An 18,802-nucleotide genomic window follows, 5' to 3' on the forward strand; every position below is an offset into this window, starting at 1 on the left:
GAGAATGGGTTACCTCGTTTGGAATTGTTGGTCATTGAGGTCCCATAACCCCACCCCAAATATTGCAGGCTATTGCCACTGCTCTTGGCTACTCTCTAGAACTTGACAGTCAATCCTCTAGGAACATTTTTGTGTGCATCAGCTTTCAGCCTTTGCCATTGGGCTAAAGTTGTCTAGAAAAGGATCTAAGTAGCATTCTGAGGATGGGAAGGATAAACCAGAGGAAAAGCAGCATCAGTCAAGACTGAACATCTTTAAACTCTACCTTCAGAAAACTCCACCTCCTTAAGTTATCAGTTGGAGAGGGTCCTTAGTTTTCCTGTCTCTCTACCCACACAATCTAAAGGGGAGCCAACACAATGATAGAGAAAACCCATGAAATCTACTCATAAAAATCAACATAGGTTTCCACTCATAAATTAGAGCAGGACACCAGCTGGGTGACACATGACTCCAGACAGAAGAGAGATTAAAGGACTGGCATAAGTTTCAAATCAAATATATTCTGATTTGTATCACCAGCAAGGATAGCCAGTACTCTTTCTCTTCCCCTCCCCCTCTTCCTTCTCTTCTTCCCCTTCTTCTTCCTCCTCCTATTTTACTTCTACACATGCACACACACACACACATGCATGCATATGGTATGTTTGAGTATCCTTTGTTTTGCCTGCATGTATGTATATGTACCATATGTATGCTTGGTGCACAAGATCAGAAAAAGGAATGGATCCACTGAAGCTGGAGTTGTGGATGCTTGTTAGCCACAGTGTGGTTGCTGGGAATCAAACTCACATCCACTGCAAGAGTAGCCAATGCTCTTAACTACTGAGCCATCGCGCTAGCCCCAGCCCATCCCAGAGGTATTCTTCCAGCTTAAAATGTTTTGTACTTTCTCTTTCTATCCCCAAAGACAATTTAGTTATATTTACTAATTTCTTACAGTTCTTCAGACGTCAAGGACTCTGAAATTACCAAAACAAACACCCTGTTCTAGAAGTTAATGACAGAGATGTCAGATTAATCAAATATGGTAGGATGAGGCAAATATGATAAATTAAACACAGATGTGGGCACCTTGTGGGGGGGGTATTTCACATCAGATATTAGTGTCAAGGAACAGGGAACCAGCCTGTACATAGGGAATAGTACAGAAAGGCACAGTATGTGAAGGGAAACAAAGCTAGCTTCATATGCATGATGAGCAGGGATGAGCATCAGTGGTTTGTGAACGACGAGGAAAGAAATGCCTGCAGGGATTTGCTCATTTCTTGTGCTGAAAATCAAAAATGGTATCCTCTAGTGGATAATCTTCCAGCATATTTAGGAAATAAGGAACAGTCTCTGTGACACCTTTTATAAAACAAACAGAATACTAATATAGTTAACTCTTTCATATACACTGGAAATATTTTTCCTTGCAGAAATTATGACTGTATTCTAGATTATCTATGTAAGATCAGAACCACAAGTATATTCACACACAAAGCAAATTTTTGAACTATAATACACTGAAAGAATTTTTCCCTTTAAAGTTATTGGTTACAGATCAGTTACCAGCCGGCAGAAAAAGGAGTAGCACAAAAAAAGGAGACTTAAAGTCTGTATCAGAACAACTGAAAAATGAGACAATTCACACAACCTAACTTTCTATAAACTGAAACAATGGTGGTCAACATTCAATTAGCAGTCCAAGTACTTTCATGCATGCCATAAATCTACATATTTTCTGGGAACAAAATTTGAGAGTCACTTCTGGATATAGAAGTTGAAGGTTTTATTTTCTATTTTAGGTATTATCATTTCTGTTTGTTTTTAGAATGGGTCTATGTAGACCAGGGTGGTATCAATCTCCCTAGACTCTGGCCACAGGCTCCCAGTTACTAGGATTACAAGGACACCTCACTCTCCCAGGCTTAGCTGCAGATTTCTCAGTGGGGCCTACCACAATGGCCAACCTTCTCATCAGTATTAGAGAGAAACATGTATACCATGTTCCAACAGGAAGGCCTTTTCCTCAGAATCTGACATCAAGAATAGAGCTAAAGTGTGGAAACCTGAAAACTAGCCATTGTGCAAAAAGACTATTCTGAAAAGGACAGAAAAATGAGGAGGAGGAGAAAGGAGGAGGAGGAAGGAGAAGGGGAATGGGAGGGGGGAGGGCGAGGGAGGGGAGAGGGGAGAGGAGGAGGAGGGGAAGAGGAAGAAGAAGAAGAAGGAGAAGGAGAAAGAAGAAGGTGGCAAGTGGCTCTGGTTTCAAGCACTTGCATAGCAAATAAAAGAAGCCTTGGGGGCTGAAGTAGGAAAGAAGGGAAGGGAAAAAAGAAGAAAAGGGGTGAGAGGGAAAGAGGAACAAAGGGAGAGAAAGGGAGGGATAGATGGAGGGAGGAAGGGAGGGAGGGAGAGAGAGAAGAGGAATGAGCTAAAATACAAGCTTTAGGCATGCTGACATGCCAGGGCACATGTCACCACACTTCCTTGAGTCTAGAACGAAGTCTTAGGTCCAATCAGATTGGCTAATATGGTCACTTAAAAGATTTTAATTTAATCTAATAGTATGGAGGGCAGAAAAGCAAGGGAGCAAGGAGATAATTTGGGTACTACAGGTTAGTCAACCAAGACAAGGAGCAGGTGGAGGCCTGATTTTGGACATTGACAGGAGGGTGAAAAGGAGCAGTAGTTCAGAAGCTTGGGGAGAAAGAAGCTCACTGGAGCTGGACAGCCATCTCAGGAAGACAAAAGGAGGGCTCATGAATGACTCTCAGGTCACTAGCCTCTACAATTAGGTGCATGGGGGGACCAATTACTGTGACAGCAAAGGGCCACTTACTGTGACAGCAAAGGGCCACTTCCAGCTCAGATGTCCTCTCTTCAGGAGGAAGAGAGAGCAAAATGGAGGGAAAGGAAAACCAGATAACAATGAAAAGAGAAAAATCAAAGCTTTGGTTTGGTTCATTTGTTTTCTGAGACAGGGTTTCTCTGTGTCCTGGCTGTCCTGGAACTTGCTCTGTAGACCAGGCTGACCTGGAGCTCGCAGAGATCCACCTGCCTCTGACTCCTGAGTGCTACAGTAAAAAATGTATGAGGAACAAAACAAGATCAAATGAAGAGCACAGACCATTCTAAGAGGAAGCAACCCTCTAGATCCATGAGTGGCCTGTGACTTGAGCAAGGGAATATGTAGTATTAACTAAGCCATATACATTCCCAATAGTGGAATACAGTTATATTTGGTAGACAAGAGGAGAGACAATCAAGCAAGGAATGTCTAAGCAGGACACATCACAGATACCCTGTAAAATAACTGCATATAGCATCATGTTGTATATCTGGCACCCATATAATTTGCATAGCCAATTACACTATGGAAATCTGGGAAAGAAAATGGAGGAAGGGGCCTTGGTTTATAGGATTTAAGGGTGGGGAGTATGCTGAAGGTTGGTAAAAAAAAAAAAAATAGGTCAGGAGAATAAAAGAGAAGGCGCTAAAAATAAATGCTAAAAAGCATTCAGCCCAAGCTAGAACTGAGCTAAGGGCTGGAACACCAGTTTCAGTATTACATCGTGGGTAAAAGGCAGGCCTCAGGAGTCTGGAGATGAAGAAGGGGAGCAGGAGGCGTTGCAACTCTTTCTTGAAGTTAATCACAAAAGCAAACCCAAGGTCCCTGAAGCAGCCTCTCGCCTGAGCTTGGCTGGGCCAAGCTGATCTTCACAGGGCCTTTGTAAACTGGCCTTTCTATAGTTATTTCAACTTGGCCTGAGACACAGTCTTGAGCCCAAGCTATGAACACTTGTCTAAGAACCAATGCTTCTGACTTGACTGATCAAAGTTTATCATTTGCTTTGAAGCCACCTCCTTAGCAGATGTAATGAAAAACTGCAACAGGTTTGGGCCCAGGACAGGATGCTGAAGCGTGGGAGGAGAAGACAGCAGGTGCTAACTACACAGACAGCATCCCTAGCAGAGCAGTGTTTATATTTCCTATTTGTCTCTTGAAACAAGTTTGTAGGAATCACCAAAGTAATTTTATCAGTTTCTATGCAGGAGGTTTGGATGTGGGAGAGAGATTTCCATAGCTGTGTTTAGTTTGAAGGTTATCTGATATGACGTCACAATGGCCATTCATACATGTGTAATTCTAAGCACAGTGTCACAACCTGAGGTGGTTTGGCCCTTGTTAGTTTGTTCATCATATAAAGCGTTAACAATCATTTGAAAAACTCACTTTTTAGGCTATAAAACTATTAAATAGGGATCACTATATATTTTATAAGATGCCTCCAAAGTCTTTTTCCTTACCATCTTTATTCTGTCTTCACCAAAACCTATGGGTTAGGCAAAATCCTTTGTGTTGGGGGCCTAGAAAGGCAAAGTGACTTACTTGGGGTCTATAGGGATTTATTAGTACAGCAAGGACTAGAAAACATGTTTCTCAGCTAAAGCACATTTTTCTTATCCTTAGTTGCACATTAGTATAGTGGGCTATAACTATAAAGACAGAGAATGTGGTCAAATCAGGCTAATTATTTTAACTTCATTTCCCAAGTTTTTGTCTGATTTCCCAAACACTGTAGCTAGCTTTGCTTTACAGCAAAGTGTTTGTTTGTTTGCTTGTTTGTTTGTTTGTTGTTTTCTACATAAATTCTCTTTCTAGCTACATCTTATTTAATAAATGCCGAGTCCATTCTTGCTTTATGACATATAGTTTTGACTAACAAAACTAGGAAGATTTTATTGAGCTTAGAGATTAACGAATCAAAGTCTTGAGAAGCAATTAACAGGAGGCACACTGGGCGTGAAATCAATCCTTATTTTTGCTAACATCTGTTTCTTTACTTTTATACTAGGTTTCAGATTTATGTTAGTAAGACTGAAATTGAAATAAGTTTATTACTGGTGGACTCCTTTGTCACTTTCCTTGAAACTGGTGAACCCCAAAATGTAGACAGCTATAGGAAAATACTGCCATTGTCTTTAAAGAAGTCTGACATTTCAAGGCAAGAATGAATGTATGGAAGAAGAAACTCGTTTCTTCTTTACTAACAAAAGGGAAAGCCTGGAAGCGAATGATATGGGTGTAATTAAAAAAAGAAAAGGAAAGAAAAGAAAAGAAAAAACCTTTACGTAACTTTTTTTGCTGGGACAGAAGACTACGAAGCATATTTTCCAGGAAGTGTGGGTTGCGACGAGTGTGCGCTCTTAACTCATCCTGAGTAAGGTGGCTACTTTGACAGTCTTCTCATGCTGCCTCTGTCACATTCTTGGTCAGAAGACACCATTGCAGCTCTCAGCCAGCATGATAGAAACATACAGCCAACCTTCTCCCAGATCCGTGGCTACTGGGCTTCCAGCGAGCATGAAGATTTTTATGTATTTACTTACTGTTTTTCTTATCACCCAGATGATTGGATCTGTCCTTTTTGCTGTGTATCTTCATAGAAGATTGGATAAGGTAAGGTGACCTACAAGTCTTAATTAGCTAAACTGGGGGAGTCTTATTGATCTGAGGACAGGTTGAGTTAAATTCTACACACATGATGGAGAACAGTAGAGACTTTAAGTGAATTGATAGTCTTGTGCCATAATGCTTGCTGCCTAGAAAGTGGAGCCTCACAATTTTGCCTCAGACTAAGATCTTGGAATCTGAAATCAGACAGCCTAGCTTCAAATCTTAGCTTAGCTCTTAACTGCTCTGAGATTTTGGACCTGTCACTTCATATTTTCATTTCTCTTTCTGTACCAGGGAAATAGAGGTAGACATAGTACCCATGCCGCAGATCAAATGATTCTAGCCCTGAAAAGGATATAGAATAGTGTCTGTCACATAGTACATGCTAGACCAGCTGCAGTTGGTAATTTCCTAAAACTTACTCCCAAAAGTAAACTATTTTCCCCCACAAAGACAACTTAAAAAATGAGGCCGACAGAAGAAAAAAATTAAAAAGTGAGCCAGAGAAAAGGAGCATTGATTTGATCTGAAATTCCATTGTACTTTTGTATTAGTTCAGATATGAACTATGCTCCCTATCTGCCCATTTTTAAAGTCAGAATGGTGCTATCTGTGCAACTCTTCAGTGCCAACTGCCATTGTAAGTAAGCTGCTCTGTGCTCCTGTGAGGTATTTTACATGCCTAAATGATTAGGTATATAAAAACAAGAGAGGACAGGGAGGGAGCAGACTATTTAAGAAAAGGAACTTCAGGATTTACCCTGCTTCCATATGCTGGTTCATAGCCATTGAGGGGCGTGTGGGCTGCATTGCAAAATGCTAATCACAGATGACTAGGAGGAAAGTAAGCAAGTACCTACCTAGCTGTTCCTAAAAGTCTGGAAGTGAGGACAGTCAGTAGCCAGGCACCAACGAATGGATGGCAGGCTTCTCTCTGGGACCTTTGGCCGCCCTTTTTTTTTGAGATGAGGGCCTAAACGAAGGTCATGACGTTTCTGTCAATACAAGGAGATGTAGCGACAGAGAATGAGCATGGAGATGATCTGCTTGCTTACTCAAACTGGGCTTCACTGAGGGGAAGAGACAGGTTCGGTACTGATTATTTGTTTATTCATATGTGGCCTGGTGGGCTTTGTCAAATGCCTGTGTATAGGCCTTGAGAATAATGGGGAAATTGTAACGCACACATATGAGCTCACATGTGCTGTCATATTTAAGCGAACTTTAAATGGCAGGCAAAGCCATTGGCAAACTCCACTTTATTCTTTTGATTTTATTTGGTTAATTTTGGAGTTTTCCCCTTTTTGAGACAGTTTCATGCTGTAGCTCAGAATGGTCTAGAACTTTCTAGATAGACCAGACTGCTGTTTAACTCACAGGGACATTCCTGCCTCATCCTACAAGTATAGAGATTACAGGTATGTCCCCTGTATCTGTAGCGGTCTTTATTTTGAAAGTTATGAATCTGCACTTAAGACAAGAAAAAGTTGTATGGAATTAGTTGATAACATGAGTTAATCACATATATTTAATTACTCAAATATTAAAAAAAAGAAAATATAGCATTCACTTTGGGGATGAGGGATAATTTCTTCAAAAATGCAAATCATTTCTACAGGTACTGAAGAAACGAGAGATGTAATTATAAATTCATGTTGTGAATGAACTACTTTGTAATGCCTCATGTTATGAACACTACCATGAAGTAGGCAAACTAGCTTGGCAACAAACTACTTTATGGCTGGTGGGAACCATGATAGTTATAGGACATTGCTGTTGTGGTACACTGAGATGAAAAATCATTAGAATAGCTGTGATTTCTATCCAGAGGCACAGAGAATATGATATTGGAATCACCACCTTTTTAGGTTGTTAAATAGCAAGTCCCAAACAGCGGTAATCTAGCATAATAACTTTTAATATTCCCCCATTACACTGTCAAAGCCCCCCTCTCGTCAGTGCAGGGGAAGCAAATGTCGAGGCAGACATGATTAGCTGCATTCTTCTTCACTGTGACATTTCTCACCAGCTTATTATTTCAAAACAGGTAGAAGAGGAAGTAAACCTTCATGAAGATTTTGTATTCATAAAAAAGCTAAAGAGATGCAACAAAGGAGAAGGATCCTTATCCTTACTGAACTGTGAGGAGATGAGAAGGCAATTTGAAGACCTTGTCAAGGTAAGGCGCTCAGTTCCTGGTAGATTTCACTGAGAAATTTTAGTACATTTCCAAGGTGTGCAAACTGAATTCTGACCCTGGAAAAAAAGCTTTAAACTCTAAGCAGGGATAGTGGTCCCAGATGTGATCTCAGCGCCTGAGATAAAGTCAAAGGACAGACTGCCATGGGTTCCGGGCCGGCTTGGTCTACAGAGTGAGACATCAAAATGTACTGTGTATAAACATACTCATACACATATATACATGTGTTTGTTTGTGTGTGTGTGTGTGTGTGTGTGTATGTGTGTCTGTGTGTGTGTCTGTGTGTAAATGTGTACATACAAAAAGAAAAAAAATAAAGACAAAGCCTTAGGATAAAATGAGGAAGAGAGCTGACTTGGTCATGTGCCTACTACAACAAAACAAGTTTTCATTCTTTTGTACAGATAATGTGTAATCAGATAATGGAGTAAAGAGGTCAAGATCTTGCTTCATTTGTAAATTCACAACACATATGGAAGTCACAGGAATACTTGCCAGTCTGGTTTCTTTCCTTCCACTGTGTGAGTCCTTCAGATTGGACTCACATCCTTAGCCTTGGCCTTTACCCACTGAGCCACTTCATTGTCCTCTTCAAACCTTATTTTGGAACTTAATATGCATCTTCCTGTATGGTCAGCAAGGTGTAATTTTATCTAGTAAAGAAGAAGACTCTAAAAACTTACTCCTAAGTCACTTACTGTGACCACTTACTGGGATCAGAATTCAATTCAAACCTGCCACTGGCTTTATTCTAAGTTAGAATGTATTTATTTATTTATTTATTTATTTATTTATGTATTGAGACATTCCTGAGTAGCATAAGATGGTCTTCAACTTATGGAAGACTTGTATGTAGCTGAAGACTTCCTCTCCAGATCCTCCTGCTTCTAACCTCAGGCGTGTACCACTATGTCCTGTTTAATCTAGATTTTATTGTTTTAGTTCTGTACAATGTTTAATTGTTTGTACCTGGTATATTAATCCCAGCATTAGGATTTACATAAAACCCTTAACACTTTATTTGTAAGACTGGTGAGTTTGGGAAATGTCTTCCGTCTCTCCAGTGCTTACATATAGAGTCCTGGGGGCTGAGACTCTAAGGACACTCCTAGCTCTGGTCTTCTCTCAGTCTGTGATCGATCTTCAGTTTCCTTGAATAGCAGTGAAAGTGGCTTGTTCGTTTTTTCCCTTTTCTCTCTGTTACAGAGAGGTTTCACAGGTGACCTGCCAATTCCCTTTGTCCTCATTCAGGTCAGATGTAGAAAGCTTCCAGAATCATCTACCTAGGATAGGAGCAAGGAAAGGGTCTTTTGGGTTAATATGAAAAACAAAAAAAAGTAGAACCTTTTAGGCATATCAGTCAAGGCTCTAGGGGTGTACTGTTTACCTGTCAAGGTAGGTAGAATTAGTGTTTGCCTGTCAGGGTATGTAGAATGTACTGCTTGCCTGTAAGCTATGCTTGGAACTAAACAATGCCATCTTTATCTAGGTTAAAAAAATGCTAGACTTCAAAGTTTTACCATCAGTTAATCCTCCTCTATTTACTGCTCCCCCTTTAAGTCACCATTTTCCTAGAGTTCTTGCTCAAAAACGCAATTTGGAACTGTTGATCCACCAAGTCAACTATAGACTAATTCCAGATTAGATTTGTGTTTTCTCAGTTAATGTTAGTGGACTTTGGACCATGAGCATCTGGCCCAGAATTATCTTGAAGTCACAGGGCCTGCTGGGGTCCTAGAAATACTCTGGTGTAAGTCTCAGTTCATAGAATTTCAGTCTTCTCTTTACCATCTCTACCAAGTGGTCAGCCAATTTTCATTTAACTACGTCTCATAACAGAGAGCTCATTTCCTTCACGACAAGTATCATAGAGCTCTCACTGTGGGAGGAAGATGGTAGTTGGGAATATAATTATACAGTAAAACCTACTTTGCTCTCTGTCTAGACTGGTCAGCCTCGTGGTTATCTGTCTACCAATATCTGAGGTGTGTTTGATTGGCATTGAATCATTTCCATTTCAGGTTAAAGAGCTCAGTATAACCTTATCTGGCATGTAGAATTTCCATGTAGAGAGAATCATTAATACAAGATTTTTTTTTTTGAAATTTGGCTTTAAAAACCCTTTTAATTGAAGTGAAGAGTGAAGCCACCAAAAGAAAAAAAAAAACCACTCTGGGAGTGTGAGTAGGGGAAAGTTCACAAAAGTCAAGGCTAGGTGCAGAAAAGGCAAACTTTGCTGATTTCACGCTTTCATCTGGGCCAGGCCCCAACACCACTGCAACCACCTAGCCTAAAAGTATCTCGACTTCAATCATCACACACTAGTCCTTTGTTTACTTGTCAGCTCGCAAACATTTTCCTGTTGCTGCATTGTCACAGTCCACAGCTCAGATGGAAAGTCGATCTGTGGGGCTCTCCGTGCCTTAAGCCCTCACATCTGGCAACCGAGCTGAGCCTATAGTTAGGTTAGTCAGGAGTAACAACACAAGTGCCTTTTGGGGTGAGGGACTTGAAAGAAAGGCCCACCATACAATTGGTTCCAGGACTGGCAAGGAGCACAGAAGTATCAGATCTGAAAGCACTACTGTTTTCTTTCCCTGTCTGTTTAGAAGAGTGATGTAACAGACTGAGCTAGGGCTGTGAACGTGATTCCACTTTCTGTACTTCATCTAAGCCTCAGGCTCTTGGTTGATCTCGTGCTTGCCAGGCCTTTGATTCAGTCTTAAAATGGCGGCAACAGCCTTGATCATCTCTCAAGCTCCATAGAAGGAAGTCTGTACTAGCTTCCTCAAGTATGTCTAGCATTCTTCCATGTTATAAGTAACAGAAATCTCTGAGTGTCGCATTTAGTAGGCATCGTGGTACATGTCTGCAACCAGCCTTTGGGAGGTAGAGGCAGGAGGGTCACGGATTCAAGGTTATCCTCAGCTTCATGACAAGTTCAAGATTAGCCTAGGCTTTGTGAGAACCATTCTTAAAAGCACAAAACAATGTGCATGGGATTTTCAAAGAAAACATAAAAAGAAAATAAGAAACTAAGTGTTCTGAACACCATCACCAGCATTAGAAGAAGGTCTATCTCTGCTGAATGTTAATTACTCTAAATAATTATAGGCCATACAGAATAACCAGCCACAAAAACACATTCAAAGCCAAAGTGTAGAGTTCTCTCCCATGATCATATTCAAATCTTTTCTTAAGATGTTTCAAACTAATCTTATTCTATGAGACCTAAGCTCTGCATTTTGTTTGATAATATTCCATATGCCAGTTTTAATGGTTGAATTATTACCCCATTCAGCATTATTTATCAATATCTGTCAAAAGGCAGGGAGGTCAGGGTCATAGAAAGGGTCAGAGTCACAACCTCTGATCTGGGGAGAGCACTATAATGGAGATAATAAGGCCTGGATTTTGCTTCCAGGGTCTCCCCTGGGTTTTCTGGGCTGTCAGCTCATCTGTCAGAGCCAGGGACTCCCAGTTGCTATGGTGAAATTAATGGCTGCATCTTAAGCTATACTATAATCCTCACTAGAAGCAGACAACAGTACTGAGAACCGCCAAATGAATGATTACCTTTAAAACTCCTAAAACAAGCTTTGGTCAACTGATCTTTTGCAATGATTCTTCTTTTAGGATATAACGTTAAACAAAGAAGAGAAAAAAGAAAACAGCTTCGAAATGCAAAGAGGTAGGTTGCTATTTACCAATTTTGAGTGAAATCACTTTAAGAGTGAAAAGAAGCTTTAGATTGGGCACCTGAAACAGGGAACATTTAGCCCTGTGAATAAAATAAAAGAGATTTGTTAAACTGCTGCCTTCCCAGGCCATGCCAATGAGGATATGTTCCTGTTAAGATTGATGATAGTAAATATGAAAAAACCCACATCTAATACCTTTATTCAAAGGGCCACACAATTTGGCTCCATCTTCAGAGGACCAAATGATAAGAAAGTCATCATTTGGTAAAACTGGCATTCATAGTTCAATATTAAGTATTTCTGTGGGAGTACAGTACCCAGTGCGTCTTCTGCGATCAATGAATGCAGAGTGGCTACATTCTAATCTTTGTTCTTAAAGTGAGAGGGTCTTGGACATCTGTTGGTCAGGAAAGGACCTTGATGGTTCTCAATTCCAGTGCAGTCCTGAGAATATGAATGAAGGCATTTCTGACCATAGGGCCTCTGTTTACACTTGCCTAAAGATAGTATACCTTATACTCAATTCAATATACTCTGAATAGCTCTAATAATTATATTAAGGACGATATCTACTCAAAAAAGGTCTTACCTTTTTTGTGTTCCTCAAAAATTTCCTGGAATGTCTACTTATTGGGCACATTTCTGTTCTTTGGGGATGTACTGAGCAAAGACTAATTCTCTGTATATCAGCTGTCTCAACATTGGAGACAGCAACCACGGCGCCAAGTTTCCATTGAACTTATTCTTATTTAGGCTAAACATGCCCAGCACCTTCCACTGTTCCCTTAACATCCTTTTCAGGCTCTTTTCTTTCTTAATTATTTCCTTTCCTGAACACTAGTTTCTCCCATTCCTTTTAGTTTATAGCATCGCCAGTGCCATCTGAAGTGTCTTGAGTAGCAGAAAGGGGGAAGAAGGGTGATGTTGCAGAAACTATGACATCACAAAGTTATTGAACACAGTGCTACGGTTACACAACTCTAATGCCCACGAGAAATGCATATGTAGAAAGGTATAGATACTCCTTTCTCCGGAGAAAAGTATGCTCAGAATCTGTCATAACCACTGGTTTGGATGCCAATGGTTTGTCTGATTCCCCTGAAGCTTTCTACCTCACAGTGACCGCAAGACACGAGCAGCAATGCCATGTTGTCTGTTAATTTCAGTGAGATTTTGAGAAACCGTACTTCAAAATGGATGTTTGTGTTCAGACAAATCATAAAGTTGACTGAATTGAACTTTCAAATGATCCAGGACAAAACATCTTTCATAATATACCTCCAAAGTTCACAGCAACAGGCATGAAACTGGAAAGAAAGTAAATACAGTTTCTACATTTAGGAGTTGTGTACTTTTAATTTGGAAGCAAGGCTCTTGCATAAGAAACAGAGCTAGATCTGAAAGTCTGGACAGTCACTTTACCCAACCAGATACCATGATCACATCACTAGCTCAGTATGCAGGTCCAACGTTGTGCACTACCACACCAGCATATGGAAGCTGTTCTTAAAAGCAAGATTCAAGGCAGCTTTAATGAAGACCTATATTTTAGCCTGTGTCTATCTGCTAAGTGGAATGGAGTACTGAATACCAATCAGGAAAAGGGCTCTATGAAAACAGCCAATTCCGTTTTTGAGGTACTAGAAACCATCCTTTTCTTCAGTGGGAAGGATTCTAGAGCAGTTTTCCTTTCTTTACCATAAACTACTCTAGCACAGTCACTATTATGTAATTATAGACTGGACCCTTTAATTCCAGGACCCTTTAATTTTATGACCTGTTGTATATTTCTTTGGCCTGACAGTTTGCTTTTGGTTTCACTTTAGGTGATGAGGAGCCTCAAATTGCAGCACATGTTGTAAGTGAAGCCAACAGTAATGGAGCATCTGGTAAGTGCCATACCACCTGAGTGAAAGCCACCCAAGTGTGTGAGCATGTGTGTGTGTGTGTGTGTGTGTGTGTGTGTGTGTGTGTGTGTGTTTGTGTGTGTGTCTGGGTACTCCAAAGCAATGGTGCCTAATCATTAGGCGCTTTTTTTCCTCCAGGGACCAATTTACCAACCTCCCCATATAACTCTTTATACACTGTCCTTTGTTATCACAGTCAGCTCAAACGCACAGATGGGACTTAGAGGGACATAAGGAGGTGGGAAACAGTCCCTATGTTCTCATTATGTTTTCTTCTCAGTGCCTGATTCTAAATGATGAATGACTGGGTGGAACTATTATTTTGCAAGCATAAAAAGAGATGGCAGGTAGTGACCTCCTCACTGGGAACATCTCTCCTTCTAAAACCTCTTCACTGTGTATAAATGGGCCTCGGGAGGTCTTTTTTGTCATCTGTCAATCCCTGTATGATTAACCCCAGGCTCAGTGGGGATGACCTCAGGGAAATTAAAGGTAAAAATCATTTTGTAAAGATCAATAGGCTCTGGGATGTTAGATTTTTCAATGAAATAACAACAGATGGCATACTCTGGTCTTTTCAACACTAATGCTTTTATTTCCATATGCGTTGTACCATCATCCAGCCCTTATTCCGCCCCCCAAATCTCTACCCTGTAATAGCTAGTACTGTAAAATGAATCACACCTCTAGATGGACGGAAATGTGTATGCTAGAATAAAGTTCTCCATGTACATAAAGGAATGAGCGTAAGATCAGCCTTAGAAAGCTTCAGCAGAGTGCTTTACAATGGAGTTCTAAGTCATGTGTATGCATTTCTGCATGTCCACATACATGCCTGTGAGTGAGTGTGTGTGTGTGTGTGTGTGTGTGTGTAAAAGACAAAGCCATAGAGAAATAAAAGAAGACACTGTGTCGTGCAGTTTTTGAGGTGACCTGAGCTCTTCTGTGAGTATAACACAGAAGCACATGAATGATCCTGTGGCTCATGGTCTATAAGTAAAAGTACTTGTTAGGGAGTGTGTGAGCACTAGGGTTTAAAAGCTAAGAACTGCTTGATAAATGATTTTGGGCAAATCCCATTCATTCTGTGGCAGTTTTCTTTCTCATCTACTTCACAGAGTAGTTTTGAATATCAAATCAACTAGTGTGGAAAAAAGTTATATTATTAAGCAATGCTATACCTGAGGAAAAAAACGTGCCAGGATTTACCTTCCTTCACTGTGATATCAAGAGAGTGACCTAACATTCTTCATGGATAGCAGTTGTTCTTTTAATATTTATTAGCTTTGTCATATACTCTCCTCTCAAAAATATGCTTATAGGAAAACACCACAATTATTGCTGTGACATAAAAGCCATTAACTATTACGTTTGCATTAGATTACAACAACAGAGAAATCTTCTAGAATCACCTCCTACTGGTCTTCAGCCCCCTATACCCAAATCTTTTGGTCCATGGATATATTTAGTGGATGTTTGAATTCTTCAAAAGGCATAGAACTGGTACTGCCTGCCTGTGAAATGTCACAGTCTCTATCACAGTAGGTCTGTACAGGATAACTAACATAGGGAAGGTAGTACAGTACACTGCCAACCCAAATCTCTCATTCATTTCTGGACATGCTACAACTTGACCTACATCCCCTAGTAAGAACCAAAATGAAATAAGGAATTAACCAAGCGGTACATGATCTCTGTGCTTGGGAGGAAGCACAAAGATAGTTTGTGTAGTTAAAACGCATAGTTTAAGGTCATCCAAAACTACAAAGTGAATTCCACCTGGGTTCCAAGAAATCTTGTCTTCCCCCAAAAGGGGAAAAATTCAGGAGACAGAGGCAGGTAAGATCTTTGTGAGTCCTAAACTAGCCTGGTCTACATAGCAAGTTGCAGGCAAGCCAAGGATATCTAGTGAGATCCTGTCTCAGAAAAGAAAACAGAAGTTTAAGTGGGTAATCTCTTTATAAAACAGAAGAGAATCTGGTCTTTTTTTCTGAATCAAATGGTTCAAACATGAAAACAGCACAAAACAAACATCCTTTATAGAGAATTTTGGGTGCAATGTATCAGGTGCAATGAAATGCCTTCCTGTACACAAAAAGGACTCTTAATCTTATCTTATGCCCTAACATATGTAAGGCCATCCAATAAAATAATTGAAATATATCACGAAAGGACATATATCAATACTTTTACTTCTCCCTGCCTCCCACCCCTCACCCCCTTCAAATCTAGCTGTGGAAGCTGAGATTTGAAATCGGGTGCACACACCACTTTGATCCCACTCAACAACTCAGCAGAGAAAAGGGCACACTGTTGGTGGGGACTCTGCCCTAGCCGCAAGAATATGGGTACTTTCAAGTTGGTGGCACCCACTACAATGGGAGATCAAAACACAGTTAAATGAACACATGGTTTATTTTCATGCTTCCTTACCTATTTTAGGCTTGGTCGTGGGAGGCAGGTCAGGTTTGCAACAGCATGATGTAGAAGGAAGAAGTGGGGTCTTGACTCTGAGATGATGCTAATCTAGGTAAACTGACAACTCTAGCTTTGTAACATTCATGATAAGCTAAATGTGTGCACTCCCATTAGCAAGAATTTTATGACATGCATAAATCTGAAGCCATTTGTACTTCATTTAAAATCATGTATCTATTTATTTGTTCAATTATGTTTGAGTATGTCTGTGTGAATGTACACATATGTGAAGGGTAGTGTGGCTACAGAAAGATCAGATGAAAGTGTCCTTGTCTTAACACTCTCCACCTAGTCTCCTAGACTAGGGGCTTTCCTTGAACCCGGGACTCACGTTTTCTCACATAGGCTGGGTACCAGCCTGTCTACTCTATGCCCAGCCACCCCAGTACCTTTTGTATTGTTGTTGTTGTTGTTGTTGTTGCTTTGAGTCAGCATCTCGATTAGCCCCAATGGGTCTCAAAGTCAGTATGTGGCCATGGATGACATTAACCTTGAACTCAAGATTCTCCTGCTTCAATGTTGTCTGGGAATTTTAGGTACATATCACCAGGCTTGGCTGATCATTTGCACTTTGTTAAATCCAGGGGCAAATTGGTTTGGAAAACTTGAAAGAGAGGAACAAGTTTGCTGCTACCTGTTACTTTATTTAACCTTTTCAGGTCTCTGAAACATGCTGTTCTGTTGCTTCAGAGTTAGTGTCAGGTTCCAATCTGGAGAGACAAGTGACCTAAGCAAGTTTGAAGAAAACCCAGATTGGAACCTGACACTAACTCTGAAGCCCACATAAACTTGGTATCTGTAATCCCTTGTGCCTCTGAGAGCCATAAAGTGTGTTGGAAATTCTTTCTCACAGGAAGTTGGCATCCAACCTTAAACCTTATTTCCTGTTAGAATATATATCATGCTGTACTTACACTCACCAGTTTCCCTCTGTTTCTTACAGTTCTACAGTGGGCCAAGAAAGGATATTATACCATGAAAAGCAACTTGGTAATGCTCGAAAATGGGCAACAGCTGACAGTTAAAAGAGAAGGACTCTATTATGTCTATACCCAAGTCACCTTCTGCTCTAATTGGGAACGTCCATTCAGTCCATTCCTCGTCAACCTCTGGCTAAAGCCCAACAGTGGATCTGAGAGAATTTTACTCAAAGCAGCAAATACGCACAGTCCTTCCAAGCGTTGCGAGCAGCACTCCACACACTTGGGCGGAGTATTTGAATTACAAGCAGGTGCTTCTGTGTTTGTCAACGTGACCGAAGCAAGCCAAGTGATCCACGGAACTGGCTTCTCATCTTTCGGCTTACTCAAACTCTGAACAGTGCGCTGTCCTAGGCTGCAGCAGGGCCAATGCTGCCAGTCTTGCCTATACAGCAAATCAGTTAGGACCTGCCCTGTATTGGACTGACTATTTATAACCCTAGGATCCTCCTCATGGAGAACTATTTATTATGTACCCCCAAGGCACATAGAGCTGGAATAAGAGAATTACAGGGCAGGCAAAAATCCTAACGGACCCTGCTCCCTAAGAACTTACAATCTGAAACAGCAATGCCACTGATGCAGACAAGCAGACAGCGCTAGGAAAAGACAAAACCACAATGCACAGATGACAGCTCTGATGAAACAGCAGATAACTAACCGAACTCAGTTTGGCTGTTGTATGGGTGTGTTGTTCAATGGACAGTGTACTTGACTTACCAGGAAAGATGCAGAAGGGCAACTGTGAGCTTTAGCTCACAATCTGTTATGGGTTGACTTAGGGTCCCTGTGGCCCTAGTAGGCCAAGTTTTAAAGTCTCCCACGGAGAATTGAGAAACTCTGTCTCCACCTCCCCCCCAGTACCCCAACACTCAGTATTTCAGTCTCTACTCTCTCTTTCCCTCTCTCCCCTCCCTCTCACTTCCTCTCACTCCCTCTTCCTCCCTCCTGCCTCTCTCTCTCTCTCTCTCAGCCCCCCCCCCCCACGCACAGAGTAGGCTGTTGTTGGCTGGTTCTCTTATTATCAACCCTGTGCTGTCTACAGCACTGTCTGGACTGTAGACAGCAGCTCCTGGCCTGTCCATTCCTCCGGATGGAATGACTATATTTAAAGGAATCTGTCGTAGCTCCCTGAAATCTCCATTGTATCCATAGTGAACTTAATGATTATGTTATTATTTATTTTTTGATCAATAAAGATCCTCTAACATTATTGTCAGTGTATAGCTCTCATCCAGGTTATGGGGAGGAAGAAGAAGTATTTGGAAGGAATTTTACCAATTACCTTTTTGGGGGAGGTGTTACCATAAACTTAGTTCTCAAGCTGAGCATATAGCACGCTATGTCAGTAACAGCATACTCCCTGCAAGTCTGCCATGGCCTTTGATAGATGACACGGAAACCTGGCCAGTGCAAAGCAGTTTCATTCTCTGTCCCCCCCCACCTTGCTCTGGAAAGGTGGAAGGGGACTGGAGAGAGAGCCCTAAATGAGAAGCCGAGACCAGGTGGCTGTGCTAGAAGCAAGAAGAAAACAGAGCTGGAACAGCCTGAGGGTGATTTTTGGTTCTGAGCTTTCCACTGACGTGGGGTGGGGTGGGGGGGATGGGAAGGGGTCATTTCTTGCCACCTCCAACTGTAATTTAAAAATGATGATGTAAGAAACTCAAGGCTTTAACTGGTATAATGTTTCACTTAAAAGAAACAACATTCAGCTGGGCGGTGGTGGTGCATACCTTTAATCCCAGCACTTGGGAGGCAGAGGCGGATTTCTGAGTTCAGGGCCAGCCTGATCTACAGAGTGAGTTCCAGGACAGCCAGGGATACACAAAGAAACCCTGTCTCGAAAAAACCAAAAAAAAAAGAAAAAAGAAAAAAAAGAAAGAAAGAAATAAGAAAAGAAAGAAAGAAAAAAGAAAAGAAAAAGAAAAAGAAAAGAAAGAACATTCAACATTCATCCAAAAATAATAGTAATGTAGAAATGTAGAAATAAAAAGGAGATGGTGAAGGTGTCTTTCCTCCTTGTTCTTCAATGGTACAGATCACATAGCTGTATCTTGACTAGAGCTCTGATAATATGAAGGGTCACTGAA

General features: G+C 40.9%; 1 protein-coding gene across 1 annotated transcript; it reads left to right on the plus strand.

Moving 5' to 3' along the window:
• Positions 1-5,163: 5,163 nt before the first annotated feature.
• Cd40lg (CD40 ligand) lies at positions 5,164-17,925 on the plus strand. The gene is made up of 5 exons (XM_052171527.1): positions 5,164-5,449; positions 7,494-7,625; positions 11,283-11,337; positions 13,174-13,236; positions 16,676-17,925. Exons 1-5 carry the CDS (start codon positions 5,294-5,296, stop codon positions 17,047-17,049), a joined length of 780 nt encoding a protein of 259 aa, XP_052027487.1. The 5' UTR covers positions 5,164-5,293; the 3' UTR covers positions 17,050-17,925.
• The last annotated feature ends 877 nt before the right edge of the window (positions 17,926-18,802 follow it).

The sequence above is a fragment of the Apodemus sylvaticus genome, chromosome X (genome assembly GCF_947179515.1).
Source record: "Apodemus sylvaticus chromosome X, mApoSyl1.1, whole genome shotgun sequence".
Taxonomy (NCBI): Eukaryota; Metazoa; Chordata; class Mammalia; order Rodentia; family Muridae; genus Apodemus; species Apodemus sylvaticus.

Coding starts and splice junctions, on each gene's coding strand:
- Cd40lg (XM_052171527.1), top strand. CDS start 5,294: ATGATAGAAACATACAGCCAACCTTCTCCCAGATCCGTGGCTACTGGG. Junction 5,450..7,493: donor TTCATAGAAGATTGGATAAG/GTAAGGTGACCT, acceptor ATTTCAAAACAG/GTAGAAGAGGAAGTAAACCT. Junction 13,237..16,675: donor CAACAGTAATGGAGCATCTG/GTAAGTGCCATA, acceptor TGTTTCTTACAG/TTCTACAGTGGGCCAAGAAA.